Source organism: Hyperolius riggenbachi, chromosome 1 (genome assembly GCF_040937935.1).
Source record: "Hyperolius riggenbachi isolate aHypRig1 chromosome 1, aHypRig1.pri, whole genome shotgun sequence".
NCBI classification, from domain to species: domain Eukaryota; kingdom Metazoa; phylum Chordata; class Amphibia; order Anura; family Hyperoliidae; genus Hyperolius; species Hyperolius riggenbachi.
In genome coordinates, this window is record NC_090646.1 from 285870686 (window position 1) to 285898018 (window position 27333).

The 27333-nt window shown below is 44.6% G+C and overlaps 1 protein-coding gene across 1 annotated transcript in view; it reads right to left on the reverse strand.

Moving 5' to 3' along the window:
• Window positions 1–27333, reverse strand: part of SH2D4A (SH2 domain containing 4A) — a 169701-nt gene that overhangs the window by 7257 nt on the left and 135111 nt on the right. The window contains exons 5-7 of the mRNA XM_068271152.1: window positions 24399–24540; window positions 23609–23810; window positions 16649–16788 (exon numbers count right to left, since the gene is read on the reverse strand). Of these exons, the coding sequence (XP_068127253.1) occupies window positions 16649–16788; window positions 23609–23810; window positions 24399–24540 (484 nt within the window). The remainder of the gene's footprint in view (window positions 1–16648; window positions 16789–23608; window positions 23811–24398; window positions 24541–27333) is intronic.

The window sequence follows — 27333 nt, forward strand, 5'->3', positions numbered from 1 at the left end:
ATTGATTTTTTGGAACTCGTAAGCGTGCATGGTATACTAGAAGTATAAAAATGGTACCTACAATTAAAACGTGCTTTTCATAAACAGTTCCCACAAGCTTCAATTACCCTCCAAGAAAATCCTATCATTGACCAGATTAAAGAAGGTCAAATTAGACAAACATATAGCGGCACTAAATAACGGAAAATTGTATACTCACCTTCGGTAATTTTCCTTTCCTTTCAGGTCCATGTCAGCATACTATGGGGTTAATCCCGCCCCTTAACCCCTCCAGGACTTGTTAGTATAAATTTTAGATCCTCCCCCTTCAGAGTGCCTTTTTTTACTAGTCCCGACAATAGGCTGTACTACCGGGTGGGTGCCCCGTATGCTGACATGGACCTGAAAGGAAAGGAAAATTACCGAAGGTGAGTATACAATTTTCCGTTTTCCTTCCATGTCATGTCAGCATACTATGGGGATCTAAGTATAATTGCACAAAGGGAGGGAGATCTTAATGCTTAATAATGAATTTTATTGGTGATACACACCAGCATAGAGAACAAAACAAAAAACGGAAGCCGTAACATAGGTACAGATTATTGCGTGTCTATCTTAACAGCAGACAACACTTCTCTCCCGAACTGCACCGTGGACAGTGCACCCGGGTCGACTTTATAATGATTTACGAATGTGTTGAGCGAGGACCAGTTCGCGGCCCTACAGATGATCTCTGGTGAAACTTTAACTAGTGCCGCCCACGACGCTGAGACTGATCTCGTGGAGTGAGCTGTTATCTCCTCTGGTGGCGTACTGCCCATTATAGTATAAGCCAGTTTGATTGTCTTCACCAACCATGTAGCTAGTGTCTTGGATGTAGCTGCCTCCCCTCTCCTGTATCCTTCTGGGATTACAAACAATCTTCTTGTTTTCCGAAATGATTGTGTTGAATCTATGTATCTCCTTAGTATCTCCGGCAAACTCAGAGAATCAGCTACCTGCAATGTGGGATCTTGGAAACTTGGTAAACTCCACTCCTGATTGAAGTGGTAAGTCTTCGCCACCTTAGGCACAAATTGGTCTATTGGTCTTAATGCCACTCTGTCCTGAAAAAATTGCGTGTGTGGAGGATCGCAGCTGAGTGCCTGTAACTCCGAGACTCTTCTTGCCGACGTAATGGCTGTTAAAAAGACAGTCTTTAGGGTGAGGTTAGTTATGGTGCATTCCTCAAGAGGCAGGAATGGTTGTCTCGATATACCTTTAAGGACAGTGGGTAGATCCCACTGTGGGTACCAGTTCCTTCTCGGAGGGTTTATCTTTGAAACCGCCTGGATGAATTGGACTATCAGTGGTTCCATTGCCCATCTCTTGTGCGTAAGTGCTGAGATTGCTGAAATTTGGGTCTTTATTGTACTGAGGCTTAGTCCAAAATTGACCCCCTTTTGCAGAAACTCCAGTATTGCAGTGACTTGTACTGTATCCAGCTGTATAGATTTGGTCTTCAGGAAGTCGATGAACTTTCCCCATGTCCTATGGTAAGATATATTTGTTGTCTTTTTTCTTGCTTTGAGTAAGGTATCCACAACCTCCTTAGAACAACCTAGTTCCTCCAGCCTGCTCCTCTCAGTCTCCATGCCGTTAGGTTGAGAAGTTCCGGATGTGGATGCAACACCCTGTTCTGTGAGAGGAGGTCTGGGAGCTTCGGCAGAATCATGGGCGGATCCGAGGCTAGTGTCTGCAACAGTGGAAACCATGGCCTGCGAGGCCAATATGGTAGCACTACTAATACTGTCTTCCCTTCTTGCTGTATCTTCTTCAGCACCCTGTAAATCATTGGCGTCGGTGGGTAGATATATGCTAGGCTGAAATCCCATTGGATTGACAGGGCATCCCAGCCCGCCGCTTGCTGGTACTTGTACCTCGAAAAGAATTGATTGCACTTCGAATTCATAGGTGTCGCCATGAGGTCTATCTGGGGTTCTCCCCACCTTTCGCAAATCGTCTTGAAAACTTCCGTCTTGAGACTCCACTCGTTGTGGTTTAACCACTGTCTGCTGAGAGAGTCCGCCACATAATTCCTTACGCCTGGAATATGAGTTGCATGGAGGCTGAGCAGATTGTCCTGCGCCCAAGACATGATTGGTTCCAACTCCGTTAATAAGGTTCGACTCCGCGTGCCTCCCTGATTGTTTAGATAAGCTACTGTTGTAGTATTGTCCACCTTTAGTAACACTTCCTTGTCTCTGATGAGAGGGGCAAACTGTTGCAACGCTTTGAGTACTGCTCTTATCTCCAGTATGTTTGCTGGGGTGTCCACTGACTCCGTCTCCCATCTGCCCTGAGCATAGTTGCGTTCCAGGTGCGCACCCCAACCCCACTGACTTGCGTCTGTTGTTATGACGATGGGTTGGGAAGAAACCAGACTGTGATGCTTGAGGAGATTTTCGTCTTCCATCCACCATGTCAGTTCCTCTTTCATTCTGGGAAGGATCCTGATGGCTTGATTGTAATTCTGACCTTCCCACTGATCTAAGAACCCCTTCTGGAAGGCTCGTAAGTTCCATCTTGCCCACTTGACCATAGGAATAGTGGCTGTAAGGGTTCCCAGTAGTCTCAGACACTCTCTTGCCATCAGGGAGGCGCTCCTCCGTGCTGTTCTGACTCTTTCCTTGACTGTGTCCAACTTGGCTAATGGTAACCCTACTGAATTCTGTCTCGTGTCCACCTCTGCACCGAGGAACACTATTCTCTGCGTAGGTTCTATCTTGCTTTTTTCCCAATTTATGAGCCATCCGAACCTCTGTAATGTCTGTATTAGTACTGCTCTGTGCTGTAACAAGAGAGGTCTGGACGGTGCTACTAGCAGAACGTCGTCCAGATAATGGTGGACATGAAGACCCTGCGTTCTGAGTAATGCAATAACTGTGATCAGTATCTTTGAAAAAGTTCTTGGGGCAGTGCATATGCCAAATGGTAATACCCTGAATTGGTAATGCGCATCTCCCACAGAGAATCTGAGGTATCTCTGAAATGATGGTCTTATCGGAACATGAAGATAGGCGTCGGCCAGGTCGATAGAAAGCATCCAATCGTTCAGTTGGATTGTCGGGAGGATGGTTTGTAAGGACTCCATCTTGAACCTTTCTTGTTGTATATGCAGGTTTAGGAAGCGTAGATCTAGTACTGGCCTGAGCTGGCCTGACTTTTTTGCCACAAAAAACAGGGGGGAGTACAGGCCTGTAAATCTTTCTGTTGGAGTCACCTCTATAATGGCTCTCTTCTGGAGTAGCTCCTGAACGTACTGATGCAAGATGTCCATCTTTTGTGCTGATGCTGGTATGGATGTGGCCTTGAAGTGTGGTATTGGAGGTCTCTCCTTGAAGCCCCAAGAATGCCCTATTCTCAGAGTATTCGTGACCCAAACGTCCTTTATTTCCATCGCCCATTGCTGTGCAAATTCCTGAAGCCGTCCCCCTACCGGCCCCAGGTGGGCGGGCGTACCTTCAGAAGGACTTGGCGGGCTGAGCGTTAGAGTTAGCGGTCTTCTGTTTGCCGTATCTTGACAGGTTGGCTTGGTTACTCTGCCAGTTTCTCCGAAAGGACTGACGTCCTCTGGTCTGTCTGTAGTCTCTACCTCTGCTTTGGAAAGGTTTTCGCTCGCTAGACACTGTACCTCTTCGTTTCCTGTCCTGGGGTAACAACCCCGACTTCCCACCTGTCACTCGAGATATGGCCGTGTCCATCCTTTGACCAAACAGGTTCTTCCCGTCATATGGAATTCTGCACCATGCGGTCTTGGAGTTGGTATCCGCTGCCCAAGGTCTGAGCCACATGGCTCGTTTGGCTGTGACAATATGGATAATAGCACGTGTAGCACCTCTAATTATATCGATCGCTGCCTCGCTTATGTAGTCTGATGCTAATTTAAAGTCTTCCAGAGACTTAATCAGAGTTTTGCGATCCACGTTCGCCTGAATGGCACCATCTAAGTTGTCTGTCCATGCCCGTAAGGCCCTAGAGATAGATGTAAGGGCAATAGCCGGTTTACAGACTGCCCCTATCGAGGTATATGCCCTCTTCAGATCCGTATCAACTTTCCTTTCTAAAGGCTCCCGGAATGACACTACATCTTCGAGTGGTAACGTCACATGTTTGGCCAGTCTTGTAACAGACGCATCCACCACCGGGGGGTTCTCTAACTGTTTTACAATTTCACCTTCCAGCGGATATAGCTTAGAGAAGCGATTGGTTAATGAAACCTTCCTCTCCGGCTTTGACCACTCCTCCTGAATGAGCTCCGAAATTTCCTCCATCAAAGGAAAGGTGAGGGGCTTTTTCTTTAAATGAGGGAAGAATCTTCTCCTCTTCTCAGGGGGCTCTTCTTCATCCTCCCAATCTAACGCTTGTCTGACAGCTCTAACAAATGGGGTAACTAGAGCAAAGTCAAAGCCCACGGCTATTGAGTCTTCGTCTTCAGGCTGCTCAAAAGCTTCTGTATCTACCTCCCCCGTCAGTGGTGCTGTATGGGATATATTATGTTTTGACAATGATTGTTGAACCATTTCTCTGACCATAGATTCTAGGCCCTCTCCAGGTTCTTCATCCGTGGGCATGGTATAAAAGCAATCAGAGCATACAAGTTTGCCTGGCATACAACTATGACCACAAGCCCAGCACTTCTTTCTCCCACTCTGTGATCTGTCCTCCTTCTGCTTTGTCTTGCTAGAGGGGGCTTTACTTGATCCTGAAGAGGATCTCCTTTTGGAGGTGGAAGCACCTTCTTCAGGTTGGGATAGACTGCAGGGGGATAGAGAAAACAGAAATATTTATTTCTGTAAGAACTCTTCACCTCTAAAAATATTTGCAGTATAATTCAAAAAGATAGCTAACCGTGCCCTACCTATCAAGATCTGGCTGGTCTGTTTCGTGGGCAGTTAGGGCATTATCCATGACTCCAGTCTAAACAGAGAGATATATGTATAATGAGTATATTTCATAATAGAACTAAATAGTTCTATGGTTGTTTTATATACACACACCTTCCAAAGAAGTAATCAACCTTGAATCCTGTAGCTACTTTTCCTGTTGTTGCTGTGTAAATCTATGGCAAACAAAACATGGTCTCATCAGTTACATATGCAGAGTATGAAGCTTCACATACCTCTTCCGTGCTAGCAAGCACTAGCACCCACCTCAGGCGTACAGCGCGCCGATTTGTGTTGCAGAGGGTCCTAGCCGCACAGAGGACGATACCGGCTGTCACCTCTACCACCGCTCAGGAAATGTCAGCGCGGCGAGAGGACGCCGCACTCCTTTTAATTGTATCCACGCGCCGACCGGAGGTCCAGTGACGTCATTTCCTCCCGGAAGTCCTACCAACCAGGCTGGAACGCTCCGCTGTTGCAACTGCCCACTCACCGAGATGCTGGTTTACAGCGCCGTAAGCCCTGGACACGAATACAATTCCCCCAGAAAGACCAGCAGAAAGATGGGGACCCCTAACCTACGCCTATTTAAGGCGAAACGGCGGGGCTTCACGCAGCGAGGTACTGCATGGCCAGGCTACCAGGAAGGCAGCAGGTAGGGCAAAAAGAAAAATGAGCCGCAAAAAAGATTAAAACAATAAACCTATAGCTCTACCTAACAGTCCTGGAGGAGGACGAGAAAAAAAAGGCACTCTGAAGGGGGAGGATCTAAAATTTATACTAACAAGTCCTGGAGGGGTTAAGGGGCGGGATTAACCCCATAGTATGCTGACATGACATGGAAGGAAAAAACCTTGCTGAAGCATAATGCCCTGGAGTCAACAAATCCCTCTAGAAGGAAATGGGAAACTGAAGGGCTAGAGATCACCGACTAAGATTGGGATGATGCTCTAGCAATGGTTAAAGAAAACTTCAACCATGTGTGAGAGAGCATATGACACAACTTTATATATCATACCAGGCCTATCTGACACCTGCCAGAATCTGCAAATACAAACCGGGTGCCACAGACGAGTGCCCTAAATGCCAAATTGCTCTCCCTCTTTTTATCATCTCACATGGAAATGCCCAGTATTAACTGATTGCTGGAAGCAAGTTATTAAGTTCCTACAGGGTAAAATGGGATGTCCCATGAATAGTGACCCTATACTATGTCTCTTAGGAGTAATACAGAATGAAGGTACGTCTGCTCTGCTCAAAACTTTCTTTTCCAAAGTAATTTTCATGGCATGGCAGGAGATGATGTGCAGATGGCTAGCGCCCTCGCTGCCCCTGCTGTCCAACTGGATCCAAAGGGTAGACAAAACCTTACCTTATAAGACACTTGTAAACACTCACAGAGGATTGTCAGCAAAGTTTCATCTTATATGGGACAAACGAAAAGAACGTTGAACATATATTATCCCTTCCCAAAACCTCTAAGCCTGATACTAGTCTTTGTTACATAGAATATAGATTACCTGATTAACTACACACTAACTGCTGTTTCAGTTTGCTTTGTTGTGCTAACAATAGGTTTAGACGTGCCTCTTATGTACCTTGTTAATTTCGCAGTACCGACCTCACATACATTAGTTCTGTAACTGTGCAGTCTACTTTGCATAATGCAATATGTTTATTAATATGAGCCAATCCTCTCATGTCTGAATTTTGGATCCTATATTGTTCACTCATGGAAATGTATAATGTTGTAATCTGTCTATTCTCCTTATCACCAATAAAGCCAATGTTTTGTTTAAAACCTTCAGTGGTCCAAGGTATGCAAAAGGCATACCTTTATGTTCTCTGGAGTTCTCTGGGTTGTTTAAATGGATGCTTACTGCAAAGTCCCCATTATCCAGAATTCAAGCAACTGGACGTCTCGGCTAACCAGCATGCCTGAGGGATAACAAGAGACCTCCGTTGGGGGGCTTTCTGTGGGTGCTGGCAGGCTGTAAAATACTCACCGAGACTCCAGCGATGTCTGACAGTCTATCTCCCCACAGGATCCTAGCGGCTTCCGGCAACAGTGTACGGAAACGGGGATGCGGGTCAGCTGACACTCCGGCTTCTGTGCAATGGGGAAGCCGGGAAGCCGATCCAAGCCCGTGGGGAGATAGTGGGAGAATAGCAGGCATCGCTGCAGCAGAGTATTTTAGGGGGGAGGTTTGTGCTATTTTGGCCATTTGCTCAAGCAACCAGCAAGCACATGCCTCACCTGTGCCAGATACTGGGAACTTTGTTGTACTGCTTTCTGATTGAAATACAGTATAAGGTGCTAGATTGCTAGGAAAGGAATCACAACAAGAAAGAAGTGTATGAGACCCTAGACAGGACAGTAATAAGACTTGTATTTGTGTATTTGTGCCGAGGGCATTCTGCACAGGTGCAGTAGCACACTCCTGGCCATGTGAGTACAGCCCCGAGCGGTGCATACGTGCACTGCTGCCATGAGGGACACATAGACTTCAAGGGGCTGGAGGAAGCCCCAGTTAGATAGATCAGCATTTATTGTTTTTTGCTCATGTATCCTTTAACAAAAGTGAAGTTTTCCAATAATTAAAGGGATACTGTCGGGGGGTCAGGGGAAAATGAGTTGAACTTACCCGGGGCTTCTAACGGTGCCCCGCAGACATCCTGTGTTGGCGCAGTCACTCACCGATGCTCCGGCCCCGCCTCCGGTTCACTTCTGGAATTTCAGACTTTAAAGTCTAAAAACCACTGTGCCTGCGTTGCCGTGTCCTCGATCCCGCTGATGTCACCAAGAGCGCACAGCGCAGGCCCAGTATGGTCTGTGTCTGCGCAGTACACTCCTGGTGACATCAGCGGGAGTGAGGACATGGCAACGCAGGCGCAGTGGTTTTCTGACTTTAAAGTCAGAAATTCCAGAAGTGAACTGGAGGCGGGGCCGGAGCATCGGTGAGTGGCTGCGCCAACACAGGATGTCTGCGGGGGACCATTAGAAGCCCCGGGTAAGTTCAACTCATTTTCCCCCGACCCCCCTACAGTATCCCTTTAAGGTCTTTTTCAGGGAAGAAAGAGGGAGGAAGGGAAATTAAAGCTTTTTGTGGCTATGAGCTTTAAAGTAGATGAATAACCATACCAGTATCACATTGGCCTCAATTCACTAATATCATGCTAGAGATAATAAGGCAAGAGAAAACTTACCTCCACATAACTTATCTCTTCATTACTTAAGTTACCTCCTCTGTAGTTAAGTTACCTCCTCTATAGTTATTTTACCTCCTCTATAGTTATTTTACCTCCTCTATAGTTATTTTACCTCCTTTGTAGTTATTTTCACATGCAGTTAATAAACAACCTGTCTTTAACTCTGGAGTTATTTTAGGATTGAAGAGTTAACTTAAAGACAGAAGAGTTAACTTTAGGTTTGCCTGAGGTAAAATGTTTCCTGAATACTACATGCCTTATCACCATGGTAACAACTCTAGAAGAGTTATTAAAGACAGGAGATAAGCTTAGTGAATTGAGGCCATAGTCAAATAATACAGCTCACAAAGTAAACAACAGTAGCAGAGACATTCCTAGTATTCTGCTTTTCTTCTTCAGTACTTGGGATTGCACTGTGGGGGTTACATGACCAATATCTCTGCAGTAAGGCCATTATGCCTGGAACACATGATGCAATTTCCCTACAGATCAAAGGATCGAATCGATCATTTTCAACAGATCCAACCAGTTTTCCGGTCGATTTGGTGCAGAAGTGATTGAACAAAAATGATCGAACCTGCCAGAAATTATCGATTTCACCAGTCGATCTTACAAGAAATTGCATGGTGTGTTGTTCCAGGCATTACGACAGGAAGTGAAAACCGATCTACAATGCAGACTCTTTCGTAGATCGAAGATGTGTTAGAATTTGTGCTTTGGTAATTTGAGAAAATAGATGAATTTCCGACACAAAAAAGGAAATGGAGTATTTCAGACATCTGTGTTACATTATGTCTACTCTGCAGGCTGATTTGTAAGATGCAGTGTTATGAGGGCGGAAACAGGTCTTCACAAACAGACATTCTTTTTACAGCACATATAAAACATGTAATAAATGTTTATAAAATGCATGTGTTGTATGCTTGTGTTCCAGGGTGTAACGTGTGTTAACACAATTTCAAGAGCTCATGTGCTATCTCTGCACTGAAATAAATCAATTTTCTGCTTTAGCAACATAAAGTATGATTCATATGTGAGTCAAAACAACAGCCAGTACATTACATGAACAAAAAAACATTGATAAGAGTTTTTGTGGTGTTTAGTTAATATATTACAGGCAGGAATAGAGGACTATTATTTAAAGATTAAAATATGAACGTTAATATTATATCTGGAAACAATAAGCTCGAGCCAAGAGTAATACTGAAAAAAAATTCATACAATTGCACCACCAGGTGTCAGTGTTTCTGAACAGAAAAGTCACAGAAAAGTCGTAAGTATTGTTTGCTTTCATATGTATAGGAATTTGACAAGAGCATATATACAGTAATGGGTATCAGGATTTGACTACTAGAGCATATATATGTATATATTTAAAGTGGAACTCCACTTTGATTGAAAATTGCTACAAGTGGCAATCTAGATTTGCTGCAGCTTTATATGATTTCAAGTGATTACATTAGTTTTCAGACAACAGACAGACCATCCATTCGTTGTTTTTTTTTTATTTGCTTATCTCTATAAACTTTTCCCCAATTAAACCTTAGTGTTCTGGGTATTCAAAAACACTGTTGAAATAATAGGGACATGTTTATTGATCATTTGCAGCAGTGTGAAAAATCAAAGGAGATATTTTACTGCATCAGGTGGTGCAGAGTGAGTGTTAGCGGAAGGATTATTCTGTTTTCATTCTTATTTCAGCTGAAATCTGATCAAAAAGAAATGATGCAAGGTGGGAAATGAACGCTAACCAGGGTCGGAGTGAGATACTGAGGGGCCACCAGAGAAAGTAAAGTCTGGGGCCCACACGCCAAATTATTGGGAGCTTATAAACCTTGGAATTCTGTAAAGTACAGCAGAAGGGCACATATGCAATTCACTTTTTTTCCCTGAGCTTTCACCTAGGAGAATTTTTTTCTTGTTCTCTTTAAAATAACTTTTCAGCGCTTTGAAATTGAAAAATTATCAAAAAGTAGGTGATAAAGTACTATTAAAATCAAAGGCAGTGGGCCCAAGTTTTTTCCCAAAACACAGTTAGGCAAAGTGACTCTAAGGGCCTGTTCAGACTATGTGCGTTCCTAGCCTTTTTTCCAGAACGCGTACAGGCAGACTTTCCGCATAGAAACGGCTACTAATGTTTTCTAATTGCCTCGTTCACATGTATGCGTATGAGAGGCATACGTTTCTCATCCGCATTGCTGCACGCAGTTCTGTGTGTCACGCATAGAAACGGACGCAATGAAAGTCTATGGACGCGTATCAAAAACGCGTACTATTGCGTTTTTAGCGTACGTTTCCCTCTGCGGTTCCCATAATTCTTTTTTTTTTCCTGGGTCACGTGTGTGTGCAAAACGCAATAGAAAACGCATTCGAACGCAAGAAAAACGCATGTGTTTTTCAACTTGTGTTTCTTTGAATTTATACGCGTTCTACAAACGCTGACAGTCTGAACAGGCCCTAAAGGTAACTAGATGATCACACTTAAAAAAAAAAAACACACACACACGAGTGTTTCTTGTTGTGCTGGAATGGGAGATTCATATCGATGATGTGTAGCCGATAAATTAGTAGAACCTGCGTTATGCTATCATGTCAATATGGACCTCTCCTCTCTAAGGAAGCCAATAAGAATTAAGGCACTTCTGGTGGTAAAAAAGCATCTCAGTACTTACCTAATTTTCCAATCTTTGTGTTTCCTTTGGTTCATGTAATAGCATACCATTTAGTATCATGAGCCCCCCAAATGGCAAATACTGCAAAAATAACCTCAGACTGGGAGCACACCAGGCAGTGCAGAAAACCATGCATTTTCTGCACTGTGCGTTTTTAATTTTCTTCCTGCGTTTTTGTATGTGTTTGCATATTTAATGCGTTTTTCATGCATCTTGAGTTTGCAGTTATTATTTATGTCCCTAATCAATGAAGTAAAAATGCATTGAACTCTGTTGAGATACATTATGTGCATTGTATATGTGTTTATTAAAATCGTGCAGCAAGTTGTGCGTTTTCAAAAACGCACAATGTAAAATGCACATATATGCGTTTTTACATGTGGCCCATATACTTTCATTAGCGATGAAAACGCTAGCGTTTCTGCCTCATGTGTTCCTAGCCTCAAATGCAGCTATTATGACCATCAAATAATAAATGCAGCGGTCATTACCCCACGTAAAAAATGCAGCAAACATTGCACCCCATATGAAATGCGGTAAACTTTTTGTTTCATATGAAATGCGACAAACGTTACCCTCCATAGTTATAGGTAGCCAAAAAGTTCCCCCCCCCAGTATAAGGTAGCCAAAACTGTCCCCCAATATAGGTAGTTTTCCACGTCAGGAGGTAGCCAAAAGTGCCCCCCCCCCCAGGATAGGTAGCCAAAGGTGTTTCCCAGTATAGGAAGTGAACCCCCATAGGTGGCTAAAGGTGTCCACCAGTATAGGCAGTCCCCCCCTTAGGCAGCCAAAGGTGTCCCCAGTATAGGTAGTGACCCCTCCATAGGTAGCTAAAGTTGTCCTCCAGTATAGGTAGTGACTGCCCCATAGGTAGCTAAAGGTGTCCTCTACACTGGATAGGTAGCTAAAGTTGTCCACAAGTATAGGTAGTCCCCACTCACCCCACAGTATCCATAATATCAGTCCTGCAGATCAGTGGTACCTCCCCTCCCCCTGCACAGAGTAGCGTGGCAGCAGGAAGACTCTCTCACCTGATCCAACCAGCCCGGATCTCCAATCCGATCTCACCTCCGTTGCCTGCCATGCTCTTTACTTCCTGATTCCCCTGCAGGAATTAGAGAGGATGTGGTGGCTACAGAGTCCAGATCAGATGGGAGACCTGGGCAGTTGGATCAGATGAGAGAGTCTTATGGCTTCCAATCCCGTGCTACTCTGCAGGGGTGGACAGCGCCAAAGGGAGGCAGGTGAGGGAGGGAGGAGAGAACAGGGGTGTCTAGGTGCTGGTGTTTTGTCTCCTGCAGTGGCGGGGCCCACTAAAAGATTCTCCATCCCTCCAGCAGCCCAGTCGGACCCTGATGCTAACTTTGGCCTGGTGCACACCAAAAACCGCTAGCAGATTTTTAAACGCTTTTTCTTATTTTTTCTGTAGCATTTCAGCTAGCATTTTGCGGTTTTGGGAAGCGGTTTTGGTGTAGTAGATTTCATGTATTGTTACAGTAAAGCTGTTACTGAACAGCTACTGTAACAAAAACCGCCTGGCAAACCGCTCTGAAGTGCCGTTTTTCAGAGTGGTTTGCGTTTTTCCTATACTTAATATTGAGGCAGAAACGCCTCCGCAATCCAAAATCTGCAGCAGCCTAGGAGTATGCGTTTCTGCAAAACGCCTCCCGCTCTGGTGTGCACCAGCCCATTGAAATACATTACCCAAGCGTATCCGCACCCGCAAGCGGATCGCAAAACGCAGCCGAACCGCTCTGGTGTGCACTAGGCCTTACTATTCATTTCTAATGAGGTAGTGGCTGTTTTCCAGACCGGACTCTCATTGTATAGTGGATGGCTAACTTAAAGGGAATCAAAGGTGAGAGTGAAATGGAGGTTACCATATTTATTTCCTTGTAGACAATGCCAGTTACCTGGCAGTCCTGTTGATCTTCTGGCATATGTAGGGTCTGAGTCAAAACCCTGGAACAAGCATATGATTAATCCAGTTATACCTGAGTCAGCTGAGTCAGAGTACCTGATCTGCATATGCTTGTTCAGGGTCTATGGCTAAAAGTATTAAGGCCCGTACACACGCTAGACAGGCTGGAACGACGGGTCCGTCAGACCCTCCCGCTGGGCAGGCGTTCCAGCGACAGTCCGACGTGTGTACAGTCTGTCTGCAGACTGATAAGGCTGTTTCTGAATGATCCGCCAGGCGGATCGCTCAGAAACAGCCTTATCAGTCTGCCTGACAGACTGTACACACGCTGGACTGTCGCTGGAACGCCCGCCCAGCGGGAGGGTCTGACGGATCCGTTGTTCCAGCATGTCTAGCGTGTACAGGCCTTTAGAGGCACAGGATCAGGAAGACTGCCAGGCAACTAGTATTGTTTAAAAATAAATAAATATGGCCATCTCCATCACGCCAGGCTGAGGCACTGAGGGAGGCTGGGTCCGTGGAATACATGCTATATTCTCAGCAGAGGCTGCATAGCATGTGTAGAAAGCTTAGGTTTTGTTGAGATCATGAATTCTCAATTGTGATTTTGAGCAACAAAAAATGTATTCAAAGAGGATAGCTTATACTTTCTCAGATATGCTCATTTACCTTCTCCAGAAGGAGGGAAACCGAAGCAGGTAAAAAGGGCTCAGGAACCATTACGGAAAAACGACACTGCCATAGGCGCCTGTGTTAAAAGCCGCATTTCGCAGCATTAGGGGAAATTTGGGCGCATGGCAGCTGCCGTTATCGAGATTTTACCATGTATGCCGCAAATTGCAGCTTTCCACAAAGCCACAATATGTGGCTATGAAGGTAAATTTGGGTGGCAGAGGCACCCGATTACCAGCAAGAGGGGACATTTTTTTCTGCACAGGCTTGCGGGAAAAAAGTGGCTTGCCTATATTGCGACATAGAAAAGCGGGCGCAGAGGAGGGTGTTAGGCCCCACCGGGGGGGGGGGGGGGGGGTGGAGTTAGGGTTATGCACCACCGTGGAGGGTGTTAGGTTTAGGCACCACTGTGGGGGTAGGCTTAGCAACCACCAGGGGGTTAGGATTAGGCACCGGGGGGGATTAGGGTTAGGCACGACCAGGGGATGTTAGGGTTTGACACCACCAGGGGGGTATTAGGGTTAGGGGAGGGTTATGTGTGAGAGTAGGGTTAAGTTTACCAATAGTAAAATATCGCTACACAATACCGATATTCTACTATGGATATTTAGTAGTAGAATACTGCTAATTTTAGCGAGATTCTACTACCAGCAATCCCGGGGGCCCTTTTTTCCATACGTCTTTTTTACATGTATGCGAGGGAAACAAAGGCAATATTCTCACAGTATCTGCATGTTGTTGATATGATCTGCTTGTCATAGGTATTCTCTACATGGCATTGGAATTGGCCAGTTTCTTTCCATGGTAATATCTGTATGTCGCTTACACCTGCCCATTTCTGGTAATTAACTCAACATTTGTGTTGGAACTTTGTATGGTCTTATTCAGTATTGCATGACTGTAGGACTAGCCATTGACATTCATATATATGATATATCTTTGTAGATCAATGACATCCATTTCACAATATACTTCAAAGTCTACCAGTTCCTGCTTGATTTGATAGTTTGGTGGGTAGATTCACTATGAAGTGACAGCTATAAACAAATATCTTAGTACTCTGTCACTAGATCTGATAAATCCTCAATGTAATTACGCTAACGGAGGGCTATGTAAACAGCCATGGACAGCCAAAAATGATTGCCAAGGTACAACTGGAAAACGAATGCTCTACAATCTTCTATGCACAGCCAATCCTTTGGGAAGCAGTCACCAAATATGTGCTGGTCATTGCTATCCACCTGTCATATGTCATGTCTGCATATTACTGGAATTTACTTGTCCTCAGTAAAAAAATCATATTTATTTTGGCCAAACAATGCATTTTTATTTTGTACAGTGCGAGACATGGCAGCGATTTCAAACAGAAGTTATTCCTAAATGTTCAATCTGCATGGATGTGCAGAGCTCCAGTAACTGGACAATATTACACTTACACAATGCATTTTTATTAAGTTTTTTTTTTCACACATACATTTTCCAAATCTAAAGTTGGCTATATACTAGCAGATGGCCATCAGAAGTGGCCAAAAGATAAATCTCACTCTGATCGAAATCTTGTCCGAGAGGATTCTTTTCCTGCCACACACTGCAAATAGATTTAGAAGATATTAGGCAGACCGGCCTCCCAGGTCTCCCCCATCTAATAGTGCTCCCTGGAGCTTCTGCATAGTGCTCACAGTGGAGCATACTCACCTTTCCACTGGCACACTCCTTCCTCTTCCTCCTGTTCTTCTGTCACCATCCCGCTGGCCGTCTGTTTGCTGTGACCCGGCAGCATCTACGTACTCATGTAACACGGGTCATGGAGATCGGGCACCAAGGGGATGGAGCTAAAAGGACAGAGGAGGGGGTGTGCCAGTGGAAAGGCAAGTGCATTCTGTTGAGAGCACTCTGCATGGGCTACAGGGGACCACTGGCGGCTGGAGAACGGAGGATCGTTGAGGACCGGCACAGGACAGGACGCCTGCAAGGGGCTTGCAGAAGCCCCAGGTAAGTGAAACTGTTAATTTTAATAATATCTTCAGTTCCGCTTTAAGTAGCCTCCCCAACAGGCAGGGGGTCATTTGGGGAATGAACCCACAGTGCCTTATGGCAAATCCGGCCCTGACCCATACCCCAACCCCCTTTCAAGTGAGATCTTTTTGTCCAGAATGACAGAATGAGTGGCCACGTTGGGGCATCAAATTTTTACAATTCAGCACTTCACAACTTTAATGGTTTATTGCTCAGTCATACAACTTAGCACCCAAATGAATTTTATCTCCTTTTCTTCCCACTAATAGAGCATTCTTTTGGTTGTATTTGATTGCTGCTGTGATTTTATTTTTTATTAATTTAAAAATCATTTTATTTTTTTTTATTAAAAAGCCTATTTTTTTTTTATTCCCCCCTCCCCTCTAAATTAGCCCTAGATTGCGTTACATACACCATACATTACATACATAGGCATCAGCCTATGATAGGGATTAGATTGTGAGCCACTCCTGTGGACAGTTAAGTGACAAGGGCATCCTCTGTACAACGCTGTGCTAGATCGCAGTGGTCCTGTAATGTTTGGCGCATAGTGTACGTAAAGGAACTTTGCCACAGTAGAACAATGCCTATAGCATGTATCCTAAGTTTGCATACTTTATATTGAACCCATAACTCAGTCCTGCCCACAATTCTGTTATGTCCATTTATCTCCATGGTATGCTGCCCGTGTCACACATCTCTGGCTGGTGCCTGGATCTTTTGGTATTTTAGCATGTCACTACCTATCCTACCAATTTTTTTCATTGTTCATCCTGAGTTTTCCCCGATAGCAACCCCTTCAGACCAACCTCTTAACGGATGTCATTTATTTTATTTTTTTTGCAATTTCAATAAAAATAATGCTTGAATAAGGTCAATTGCATTCCAGCAATTGTGAAAATAAGGTGTAATAACTGATTTATGGAACGGTATATGGTGAGAAGATCTAGTTTTGCTGACTTTACAAAGATTAGGAGGATTTTTAGCATATTTGCTGTGCAGCATCAAGATGTGGAAATGTTTTTATGAAAAGTTGTAACAGATTGCAAATCCTCACATATACATTAAGGGCAGCCCAGCACAGAGGTCTATTGGGCCTTCCTCTGCATGATTCAACTCTCCAAACAGGAATACAAAGTTACATTTGCACAGAATAGTTTTTAAACAAGTATTGGGGAAAATCAGTATGATTTGGGTTCACACTTCATCTCTAACAGCAACAGACGTTCACCAGGACACTGAAAATGGCTCACCATGAAACCAAAGTGCAATGCTGGTTCTAGAGCTGTCCCATCCAGCCTGAAGAGGAAGCTGCTCCTCCTTATACCACTTAATAATATTATCACGGGAGCAACTGGAATTTAATCTTTTCACTCCCTGTCTTCTTTCAGACCTAAAAAAAATAAATAAATAAAAATAGTTCAATTAATTAAACAATAATGAAGCCAAATCAAAGCCTACAATTTACTCACACACTAAGTGTATCCCCAGACAATTTTGTTTACAGGTTTTAACCAAGGAAAACAATTGCCTGGGAAAAAAATAGCAAAGTACTCCGGTTTCCTCGGAACATACACTCTCTGTGTATGTGTGCTTCCTCTCTTCCACTAACTGACTTTACTAGGTATGGATTCACAGAATAGAATGAAAACCCCTATAGGCTGGTCACACACTATTGGATAAATGAATATTAAATGATCTTTTTGATTGATTGAAATGCAATAAAGCAACCAAAAAGATTCTGGAAGTTGTGCAAAAAATAATTTGAGGAACAGAAATCGGGATAATTTTATCAGCCCCTGCAAAACAATGATGTGCTTATACAGTGGGTTGCAAAAGTATTCGGCCCCCTTGAAGTTTTCCACATTTTGTCACATTACTGCCACAAACATGCATCAATTTTATTGGAATTCCACGTGAAAGAACAATACAAAGTGGTGTGCACGTGAGAAGTGGATCGAAAATCATACATCATTCCAAACATTTTTTACAAAGAAATAACTGCAAAGTGGGGTGTGCGTAATTATTCGGCCCCTGAGTGAATACTTTGTAGAACCACCTTTTGCTGCAATTACAGCTGCCAGTCTTTTAGGGTATGTCTCTACCAGCTTTGCACATCTAGAGACTGAAATCCTTGCCCATTCTTCTTTGCAAAACAGCTCCAACTCAGTCAGATTAGATGGACAGCGTTTGTGAACAGCAGTTCTCAGATCTTGCCACAGATTCTCGATTGGATTTAGATCTGGACTATGACTGGGCCATTCTAACACATAGATATGTTTTGTTTTAAACCATTCCATTGTTGCCCTGGCTTTATGTTTAGGGGCATTGTCCTGCTGGAAGGTGAACCTCCACCCCAGTCTCAAGTCTTTTGCCGTCTCCAAGAGGTTTTCTTCCAAGTTTGCCCTGAATTTGGCTCCATCCATCTTCGCATCAACTCTGACCAGCTTCCCTGTCCCTGCTGAAGAGATGCACCCCCCGAGCATGATGCTGCCACCACCATATTTGACAGTGGGGATGGTGTGTTCAGAGTGATGTGCAGTGTTAGTTTTCTGCCACACATAGGCCGCGATTCATAAAAGTTCTGTCGGTAAGGTAAAGTCGAGCGGGGAAACACCGCTGTCGGTATTTCAGCCTTCAGGGTGGTAATTCATAAAAATGTTGCCAGTTGTGATAGGCGTGCGGAGATATTCCGCTGTAGGCTAGCGTTAGGCTGTTGTACGCATGCGGAAACAGGAGAAGCAGGCGGAGTCTCTCCGTGCGGTGTTCTCTGCTACAGCTGCTTGGGAGGTCTGTCCCATTCACTGCAATGTATTCCGCACGCTTCTCGCCACATCTGAGGTAGCGGTAATCCCCGTCTGCATACCGCTACCTCTAACTTTTATGAATTGACATTTGTTACTTTTGTTACGATAATCACCGCGCAAGGCGGTGATTTATCACTCTGCTCGCGAATGTCGGCTTTTCATGCGGAAAAAGCCTTTATGAATACACATTTTGCTGTGTGGTCGGTAAAGTGAGGCGTTTTCAGCATTTCCGCATGCGGGAATGCTTTATGAATCGAGGCCATAGTGTTTTGCATTTTGGCCAAAAAGTTCCAGTTTGGTCTCATCTGACCAGAGCACCTTCTTCCACATGGTTGCTGTGTCCTCCACATGGCTTGTGGCAAACTGCAAACGGGACTTCTTATGCTTTCTGTTAACAATGCCTTTCTTCTTGCCACTCTTCCATAAAGGCCAACTTTGTACAGTGCATGACTAATAGTTGTCCTATGAACAGAGTCTCCCACCTGAGCTGTAGATCTCTGCAGCTCGTCCAGAGTCACCATGGGCCTCTTGACTGCATTTCTGATCAGCGCTCTCCTTGTTCGGCCTGTGAGTTTAGGTGGATGGCCTTGTCTTGGTAGGTGTACAGTTGTGCCATACTCCTTACATTTCTGAATGATCGCTTGAACAGTGCTCCGTGGGATGTTCAAGGCTTTGGAAATCTTTTCGTAGCCTAAGCCTGCTTTAAATTTCTCAATAACTTGATCCCTGACCTGTCTTGTGTGTTCTTTGGACTTCACGGTGTTGTTGCTCCCAATATTCTCTTAGACAACCTCCGAGGCCCTCACAGAGCAGCTGTATTTGTACTGACATTAGATTACACACAGGTGCACTCTATTTAGTCATTAGCACTCATCAGGCAATGTCTATAGGCAACTGACTGCACTCAGATCAAAGGGGGCCGAATAATTATGCACACACCACTTTGCAGTTATTTATTTGTAAAAAATGTTTGGAATCAGGTATGATTTTCATTCCACTTCTCATGTGTACACCACTTTGTATTGGTCTTTCATGTGGAATGCCAATAAAATTGATTCATGTTTGTGGCAGTAATATGACAAAATGTGGAAAACTTCAAGGGGGCCGAATACTTTTGCAACCCACTGTATGTAAAAAAAGCGATCAGAATAAATTGATAGGCCATAGCTGGGTGGTACAGTAGCTCAGTGTTTACCGATCTTGCTTTGCAGAGATAGAAACCCAGGTTCCAGTTCTGGACAGAAATGGCTCCATGCTTTCTGTATGTTCTTTTCTTAATTACAGTGTATCGGTTTCCTCTGGTCTGCTCTTACACCCCACAAACATGCGGTTTCCTTCTAGACAGGTCCTTGACCAAGCTGGGATTATTTAATAGTGAGCCTCAATAACGTTGGGAATACACCATACAATTTTCTGTTAGATTCTTCTGTTAGAATGCATAATTAGATTATTTTCTGTAGAGAATGGTCGTTATCTCGGGTGCATTGTCTTCTGGTTTTCTCCTGCTGAGTAGAACAATGCCTAATTGTTAGGCAGATAGATGGTTAGATAGATAATTTCCAACATGTTGGAAATTATCTATCTGGCAGGTAAATCTAACAGAAAATCTAACAAAAAATTGTATGGCGTATTCCCAGCATTAAGCCTCATCTACACGGGTAGATGAGGCTCCGATCCGATGGCTCGATTAGCCACCAGATCGCCTCTTCCGCGTTCCCACAGTGTCCCCGCTCGCCGCGGGTGCGCCGGATTCGAATCCCCGCTTGTCCCCGCCGGCGCCGCTTATCTTCCGCTCGATTCCCTGCCATTGTCCCCTCGCGGGGAGCGAGCAGGGAATCGGCGGTGGGGAGATCCGTCCTGTCGGATATTATCGATCGAGTTGCATCAGCGGCTCGATTGATAAGCCACATCGCCGCCTCCTCTACGCGTGTAGATGAGGCTTTAGAGTCAGCTGATGATTTTGGCTATCTATTCTATTGCTACTATAGAATTTTTTTTCTTAAAAAGGGCTTTCTATTGAATGATATACATGGTCTGTTCTATGTATGTACTTTTCTAAATAATATGAATGTTGTTAGGTTTTTTTTTTCTTTTTTGGTAGGATTCTGGGAAAGAAGAAAAATGAACATATGAAATAATGGTAAGTTTTCACCAACTATACCTAAGCAAAAATAAGCAGTATCCCCTTACCTGGAAGTATGCAGCTAGTAAAGACAAACCCTTCATCTTTATACTCACCCTGGCTACATGACTAAAGTCATCTCAGGGTTCTTTAAGTAATCCCTTGCAGAAATGGAGCAGTCATTAGTCATGTGGTTGTCTCTTTAATGATTATAAAAGGGCAGACTACAACAGGGTAGCATTCAACAAACTGATACAAGTCTTCACAAATATTTAATTGTTGTATAATCACAATACATTTATGTTCAGCAAAAGAATGAAACCAACCATGCACTAGTACATTTGCAACACTGTGTGCTCCATTAGAATCTAATACTCATTAAACTGATAAAGGTACTTCCAGTTATTATTATTTTGGATTTATATAGCACCAGCATCTTCCATGGCACTTTATAATAGGGAATTCACAATACAGATAGTTACAAGGCAATGGGTTATAGATAATTGACAATTGAACAGGTCAGCAATGCCTTATTCATGAAGAAGGAGAATATGTAACACTTTTTAAAGGACTTACGAGGCCAAAATGCTTAAAAAAGCCAAGTACCTGAGACCGTTCACTAGCCACCGACCTCCACCTTCATACAGCCTTCCTACCTCTTGTTCTACCGCTTATTCCCTTAGACTTTTAGCTCATTTAGGCAGGGCTTTCTCTTTCCCCTTATGTGCTATTACTGCTTAAAGGACTTATGAGGCCAAAATGCTTAAAAAAAGCCAAGTACCTGGAAGCTGTTTAAATGCACGGAGGATGCCCTCCGCGCCCTCCGTGCAGTTCCGCCGGGTCCCCTTCCTGAAAGCACCCCCCGTGCCGATCGCGACCCCACAGGCCGGGTCGGGCTCTCATGCCGCTCCTAATATGGCCGCGGCTGCGCAGTCCGCATTGCCCCGAGTGCGGATGTGCAGCTCTAGGGCCAACCCCTCCGAACCATGCACTGTAGCGTGGATCGGAGGGGTTGGCCCTAGAGCTGCGCAGCCGCACTCGGGGCAATGCGGACTGCGCAGCCGCGGCCAGCTCCGGCGGCCATATTGGGAGCGGCATGAGAGCCCGACCCGGCCTGTGGGGTCGCGGTCGGCACGGGGGGTGGGGTGGGGCGCTTTCAGGAAGGGGACCTGGCGGAACTGCACAGAGGGCGCGGAGGGCATCCTCCGTGCATTTAAACAGCTTCCAGGTACTTGACTTTTTTTAAGCATTTTGGCCTCATAAGTCCTTTAAGCAGTAATAGCACATAAGGGGAAAGAGAAAGCCCTGCCTAAATGAGCTAAAAGTCTAAGGGAATAAGCGGTAGAACAAGAGGTAGGAAGGCTGTATGAAGGTGGAGGTCGGTGGCTAGTGAACGGTCTCAGGTGAGATTATATGCTTGCCCGATGAGGTGAATTGTGAGGTTCTGTGTAAAGATAGTGTGAATGACAAACAGATTGTGGAAGTGAGTTCCAGAGGAGTGGGGAAATTTGAGAAGGGTCTTTTATAAGAGAATAAGAAGAGGTGACTAGAGAGGAGGAGAAGAAAATGTTAGAAGAGTGGAAATTACACGCAGGCCAGTATCTGGAGACCAGTTAAGCAGGGAGGCCCAAGAGTGCATTGTAGGTGAGAGTTGGGATCTTAAATTGTATCCTTTGTGTGAATGGCAGCCAGTGGAGGGACTGATGGCCCATACTCACGAGGGACTTTTGTCGCCTCAACACGCGGCGCGCGCGTGTTGCGGCGACAGGTCGCCCGTGAGTATGGGCCGTCGCACGCGCGCGCACCCCGAACTGTCGCCCGCCGCTCTTGTCGCCATGCGATTGAAAGTTTCAATCGCATGGCAACAGTCGCCGCCGCACCTCCGCCGCAACTGTCGCTAGTCCGCGTGAGTACGCGGACTAGCGACAGCAACCTCCATAGAGGTGAATGAAGCTTCCGGCGGGGGGAGGAGGAACGTCGGCGACAGCTTCCGTCTCGCCGCTGGTCCCTCTTCCGCGTGTGTACGCGGAGGGACCTGGAGAGAAGCTGTCGCCGGCCTGTCGCTAGCACGCTCACGTGTGCTGGCGACAGGCCACTTCTGCAGCCCGTGAGTACGGGCCATAATAGCTGGTTAGCATTAAAGGTGTGAGAGGGGAGGTGGATGAGTTGTCCCGCAGAGATCATGATGGTCTGGAGGGGAGCCAGTCGATTAGCAAGCAGATCACAAAGACGAAGGTTGTAGTAATAAACACAAGAGACAATCATGGCATGCACAAGGAGTTTGGTGGCATCATGGGTGAGAAAGGGACAAATGCGGGAAATGTACTTGAGTAGAAGTATGGTTTGAACAAGAGTGTTGAGTCAATTAATACACCTAGGCAACAGGGCTTGGGTCACAGATAATATTGGGGTGTTGTCAACATTGATAGTAAACCCTTGTACAAAAGTACAAGGCATGTTGCCAGGCGGGGATGATAGGTTCTAGGCTAGCGACGTGTCCAGTTGCTATATGGTGGAAGGCCAAAGGTGTGGTGCGGGAGTTATGTCACGCGGGAGACGGAGTGAGTGGGGAGAACAATGCTCTCAGCTGGCACTCAACCAAATCAATCCACCAGGCTAATCGCTGGCCGAAGAGTCGGAGAGCATCGGGAGACGCTCTACACACGCTAGATCTGCTACCTCGGCCAAGTTTCATCCAGCGTGTGCACAGGCCAGACAGATGAATTTAATCATGCAGTGGAAAATAACAGTTTTTTCAATGTTACGTTTCAGAAATGAAGAAGACATGAAGGAGGACATAGTATTAAGGCAGTTGGGGACGCGAGCTGTTAATGTCATTACTTACTACTTCTTTCAGCAACCGACCCCCCCTGCACAATTTAGACCACAGTAAAATATTTCACTGCAATACAGGCACATGAGTGACAAAATGTATTTCTTATTGGCTGACATGAATGAATCACTACAAGATGGCAGACATGACAGCGGTGTCACCATTCGTTACTGATTCCATATAAGGATGTATGGGCAAACTGAGTAAAATCCTCACATAAATAAATACAAAATAGCATTCCTATTTGAGTAGTCTGTGTTGCTGCACTTGAAACTACATTCTACTTAGATATATAAGAGATGTTCCTGATGTTCCACTGTTAATTAAGAAAGGCAAGCAAGCTTGGAATACCCTTCTAGAGAACACTCATAGCTCATTATATTCTATTATAATTTTGTGTTATGAATCATCATTATGTGTATCACAAAGATTGCAAAGCAAAACACTATACCTGCTTATTCCACAGTGACTATTAGTAGACTGATTCAGCCTTGGTTTTGGTGGTAAAGGGGGTCTTTTAACGTCTCCAAAATTTTTGGCTTTATCAACCACACTTCCTCTCTCAATGGCCTGCATTGACAGTCTCTTGTAATCATCTCTGGCCTGTTTCGCCATAGACCTCCTCCTTTCATCAGCTGCTTTTGATTTTCTTACTGAAATAAGAGAAGAACATTTCCAGTGTCATTAATAAAGCAGAAGTTTAAGATATACTGTACATACAATGTCTACCATACTACTACAGGGGCTTATAGCAAATACATTCTAGCCCATCTTCGAAAGGGTTCATTTATATTTCTAAAATGAGTCAACAGAAATCTGAATATTTTTGTTTTTCCTTCTATATATCTTACATAGTACAATAATATAATCCTGACTTCAAAGTTAGGTAGAATTTACTAGGCAGGAAATGAACAATCAGTTCTTAAGATGAAAGAAAAAGAACTGGGCAACTTGCATAAGGATCTGAGTGACTTTGACAAGGGGCAAATTGTGATGGCCAGTGGTCAGCTCATCTCCACAATGGCAGATCCTGTGGGGTGCTCCCAGTATGCAGTAGTCATAAAAACTTTGGAAGGCATAGAGTGTTTGGACAGTTATCTATGTTTTACTTGTTTACCTAAAATGGGGATTTCATTAATGTTACTTATGAAAATAGACATGGGTACAAGTAATCACTTCAACCTCCTAAAATACAGGAAAATAAACCATTTTGACTGCAGCTACTTTAGAACAAGTCTTACGTGTTTCTTGCCACTCAGAATCCTCTTTCTCTATCTTTTGTTTGACTTCTTGAGCGTCTTTCCAGTTCATGTATATTTCTTGAGTTCTTTCTTCTAATTTTACGATTTCTTTCTCTTGCGACCGCAGTGCAGCAGACTGTATCTGTGTAACATAAAAGGAAACAAATACATTATTTTCACTTGAAGAGATATCACTATAAAATGTGTGGTCTATGCCAGTGTTTCTCAACTTTTTTAAACCAAGTACCCCTTATTGCTACTCCATCTCTGCAAAGTACCCCCGGCGAGTGCGCGGGCAAACTCACACACACACACATGCTTGAGAGAATGAGGGTGCTGGGTGAGGCTGGTACAGGAAAATAGGTGGTGAGGGACATGTGAGGGTGCTGGCTGAGGCTGGCACAGGGTGATAAGTGGTGAGGGACATGTGAGGGTGCTGACTGAGGGTGGCAGAGGATAATGAGAACACAGGCAATTTACACACACATACATACTCACACACACATATACATACTACATACACACACAGTCAGCACACATACATACTACACACACACACACAGTCAGCATACACACATACATACTAGTACTACATACTACACACACACACACACACACACACACACACACACACACACACACACACACACAGTCAGCACACACATATAGTCAGCATAAAGCAGCATCTCCAACTCACGCAGCTCTGTCACTCTGTCTGTCTTGCCATTGCAGCACGTGGTGATGTGTACCTCTCTCTCCTCTTCTCCTCCTCTCACATTCCTGAGGGAGGGGTGGAGGGGTACTGGATGAGCTCATTATGCCTGGAAAGGAAAGGGGGTTTGCTGCTTTAGTTCCTGTGACGGGCGAGCCGTCAGTGCGCAGAAAACGCAGCCGCAACCGACTTCCTGCCTCGGTTGTCGTTGCGCTGCCCCAATCAGAATCTCATGTCTGTGGACACCAGGCAGTCCAGCCTGGGGGGTCTCTGCTGTCTTCAGAGAAATAGTTAGCCTAGTTCTTTTCATGAAGCCTGTGCCCTGTGACTTGCTAATGAAGCCAGAGGGGTAACACTCAGATGTTAATTAACAAACCAGGAGTCTTTTCAGAGCCAAGGAAGCTAATCCCAGCAGGGGGCAGACTTAGCGGAACCATTCAGCCAGGATAGGGAAACATAGAGTTATGATCTTTATGCATGTTTTAGAAGTACCATACATCGGAGAAATGTGGAAGTTATATCATTCTGCTGGTCCGGATCTTGTGAGTGTTTTGATATTAAATTTGGGCCCCTAGCCTAACCAGAACGCTGGGAATTCCACCGTTTTTTAACCGGGCATGCAAACATGCCCAGGTTTGATATCATATTAATCGGTAGGTTCTGGGGATCGAGAATATGTAATTATTATCTGTGTGCCGGCCGCGCAGGTCTGCCTAGGGAACCTGTCAGGATTATGAGTTTGCTAAAGCCCCTGCCCAGATGTGATTACCATAGTCCGGCCTGGGGGGCCGACTCTGGAAGCCCGCCTCTGAGCTCAGCTCCATTAAAAGTGAATGAGCTGCCTGGGAAGAAGTTCCTCCCTTTACCATCTTCAGGACACACGGCCACTATGAGGAACAAGTGGTGGCCATATTGCCAGAGCTAAAACTTTACTCTGCAACAAAGAACTCTAAGAACTTGAAACCGTTTTGCTTGAACTTGACGATTTTCCCACAAAAGGACATATTTCCACAAACCATAAGTATTTTTCTCCCTTCTTTTATTTTTCATACTGGCTATTACGGTTTTAATAGTTGTTGATTTTCATAATTGTCTGTATATATTAATTATTTATATTGCGTGAATAAACGACTTTCCCCAAGTCATTCACTGTTTCGCTACCCTGCTTATCAGCACACACAGAAATGATCCCGGGTCTCTGAAGATACGCTACTGTTTGTCTGTTGTTGGCTAGACAGAATATCGTGTGTTTAACCGTTTTATTCGCAGGATTAGTCAGTCAGTTAGTGGGCCCCACGGTCCCATAGTAACCGCGGTGGTGGCAGTTTACTCTGAACCAGTAGGTGACGTTGTAATTACCCGTGTCTCACAGGCTCCCTTCTGAGTTGTCTGCGGCTAATTCTTAACGGTTCCTGCGCATTGACTGCGACCAGAGTTCGCACGATCTGTGCGCTGGCACCGTTTAGAAGGCTAAGTGCGGTCAGCCACTAGGGTTCCTGTGACAGTTCCTCTCTGCTCTGATCCTCTAGCTTTATCTAATCATCAACAATCAGCATTCCGCATTGCAGGAGCTGGAGGGGAGCTGTAAATAGCAAAATAGCAGCTCGGAGCAGGAGAAAGTGTAGTTTAATTGAGTAACAAGCAACTGTGCGTACCCCCAGCAGTGTTCTCACGTACCCCCAGGGGTACGCGTACCACGTGTTGAGAAACCCTGGTCTATGCCATAGTTCTCTGCAATGTTTATGCATTCTATATTTTCGAATACAAACAGATTTTTTACTGAAATATATCTTCTATCTGATCTTGGTTTCTATTTATGCCAAAGCAGAGTGTGTTCAGTCAGTGGTGGGCTTCCCTAGGTCAGGCAGTGAGTCAGTGCACATGCTCCACAGCTTTCCCCACATAGACTCCACTATACAAACTACAAATATCTTCATAAAACAGCAAGAGTTGTGGGAAAAAAAAAGGTATGTTATAAAACAGACTATGGCATTGTTATCAAAACTGTTCCTGAGTTCAGATACACGTTAAACCAACATTATTATTATTGTTTAGCATTTATATACACACCTAAAGGATTATTAGGAAAACGAATACGGTGTTTGCCCCCCTATCGCCTTCAGAATTGCCTTAATTCTATGTTGCATTGATTCAACAAGGTGCTGAAAGCATTCTTCACAAATGTTGGCTCATATTGATAGGATAGCATCTTGATGGAGATTT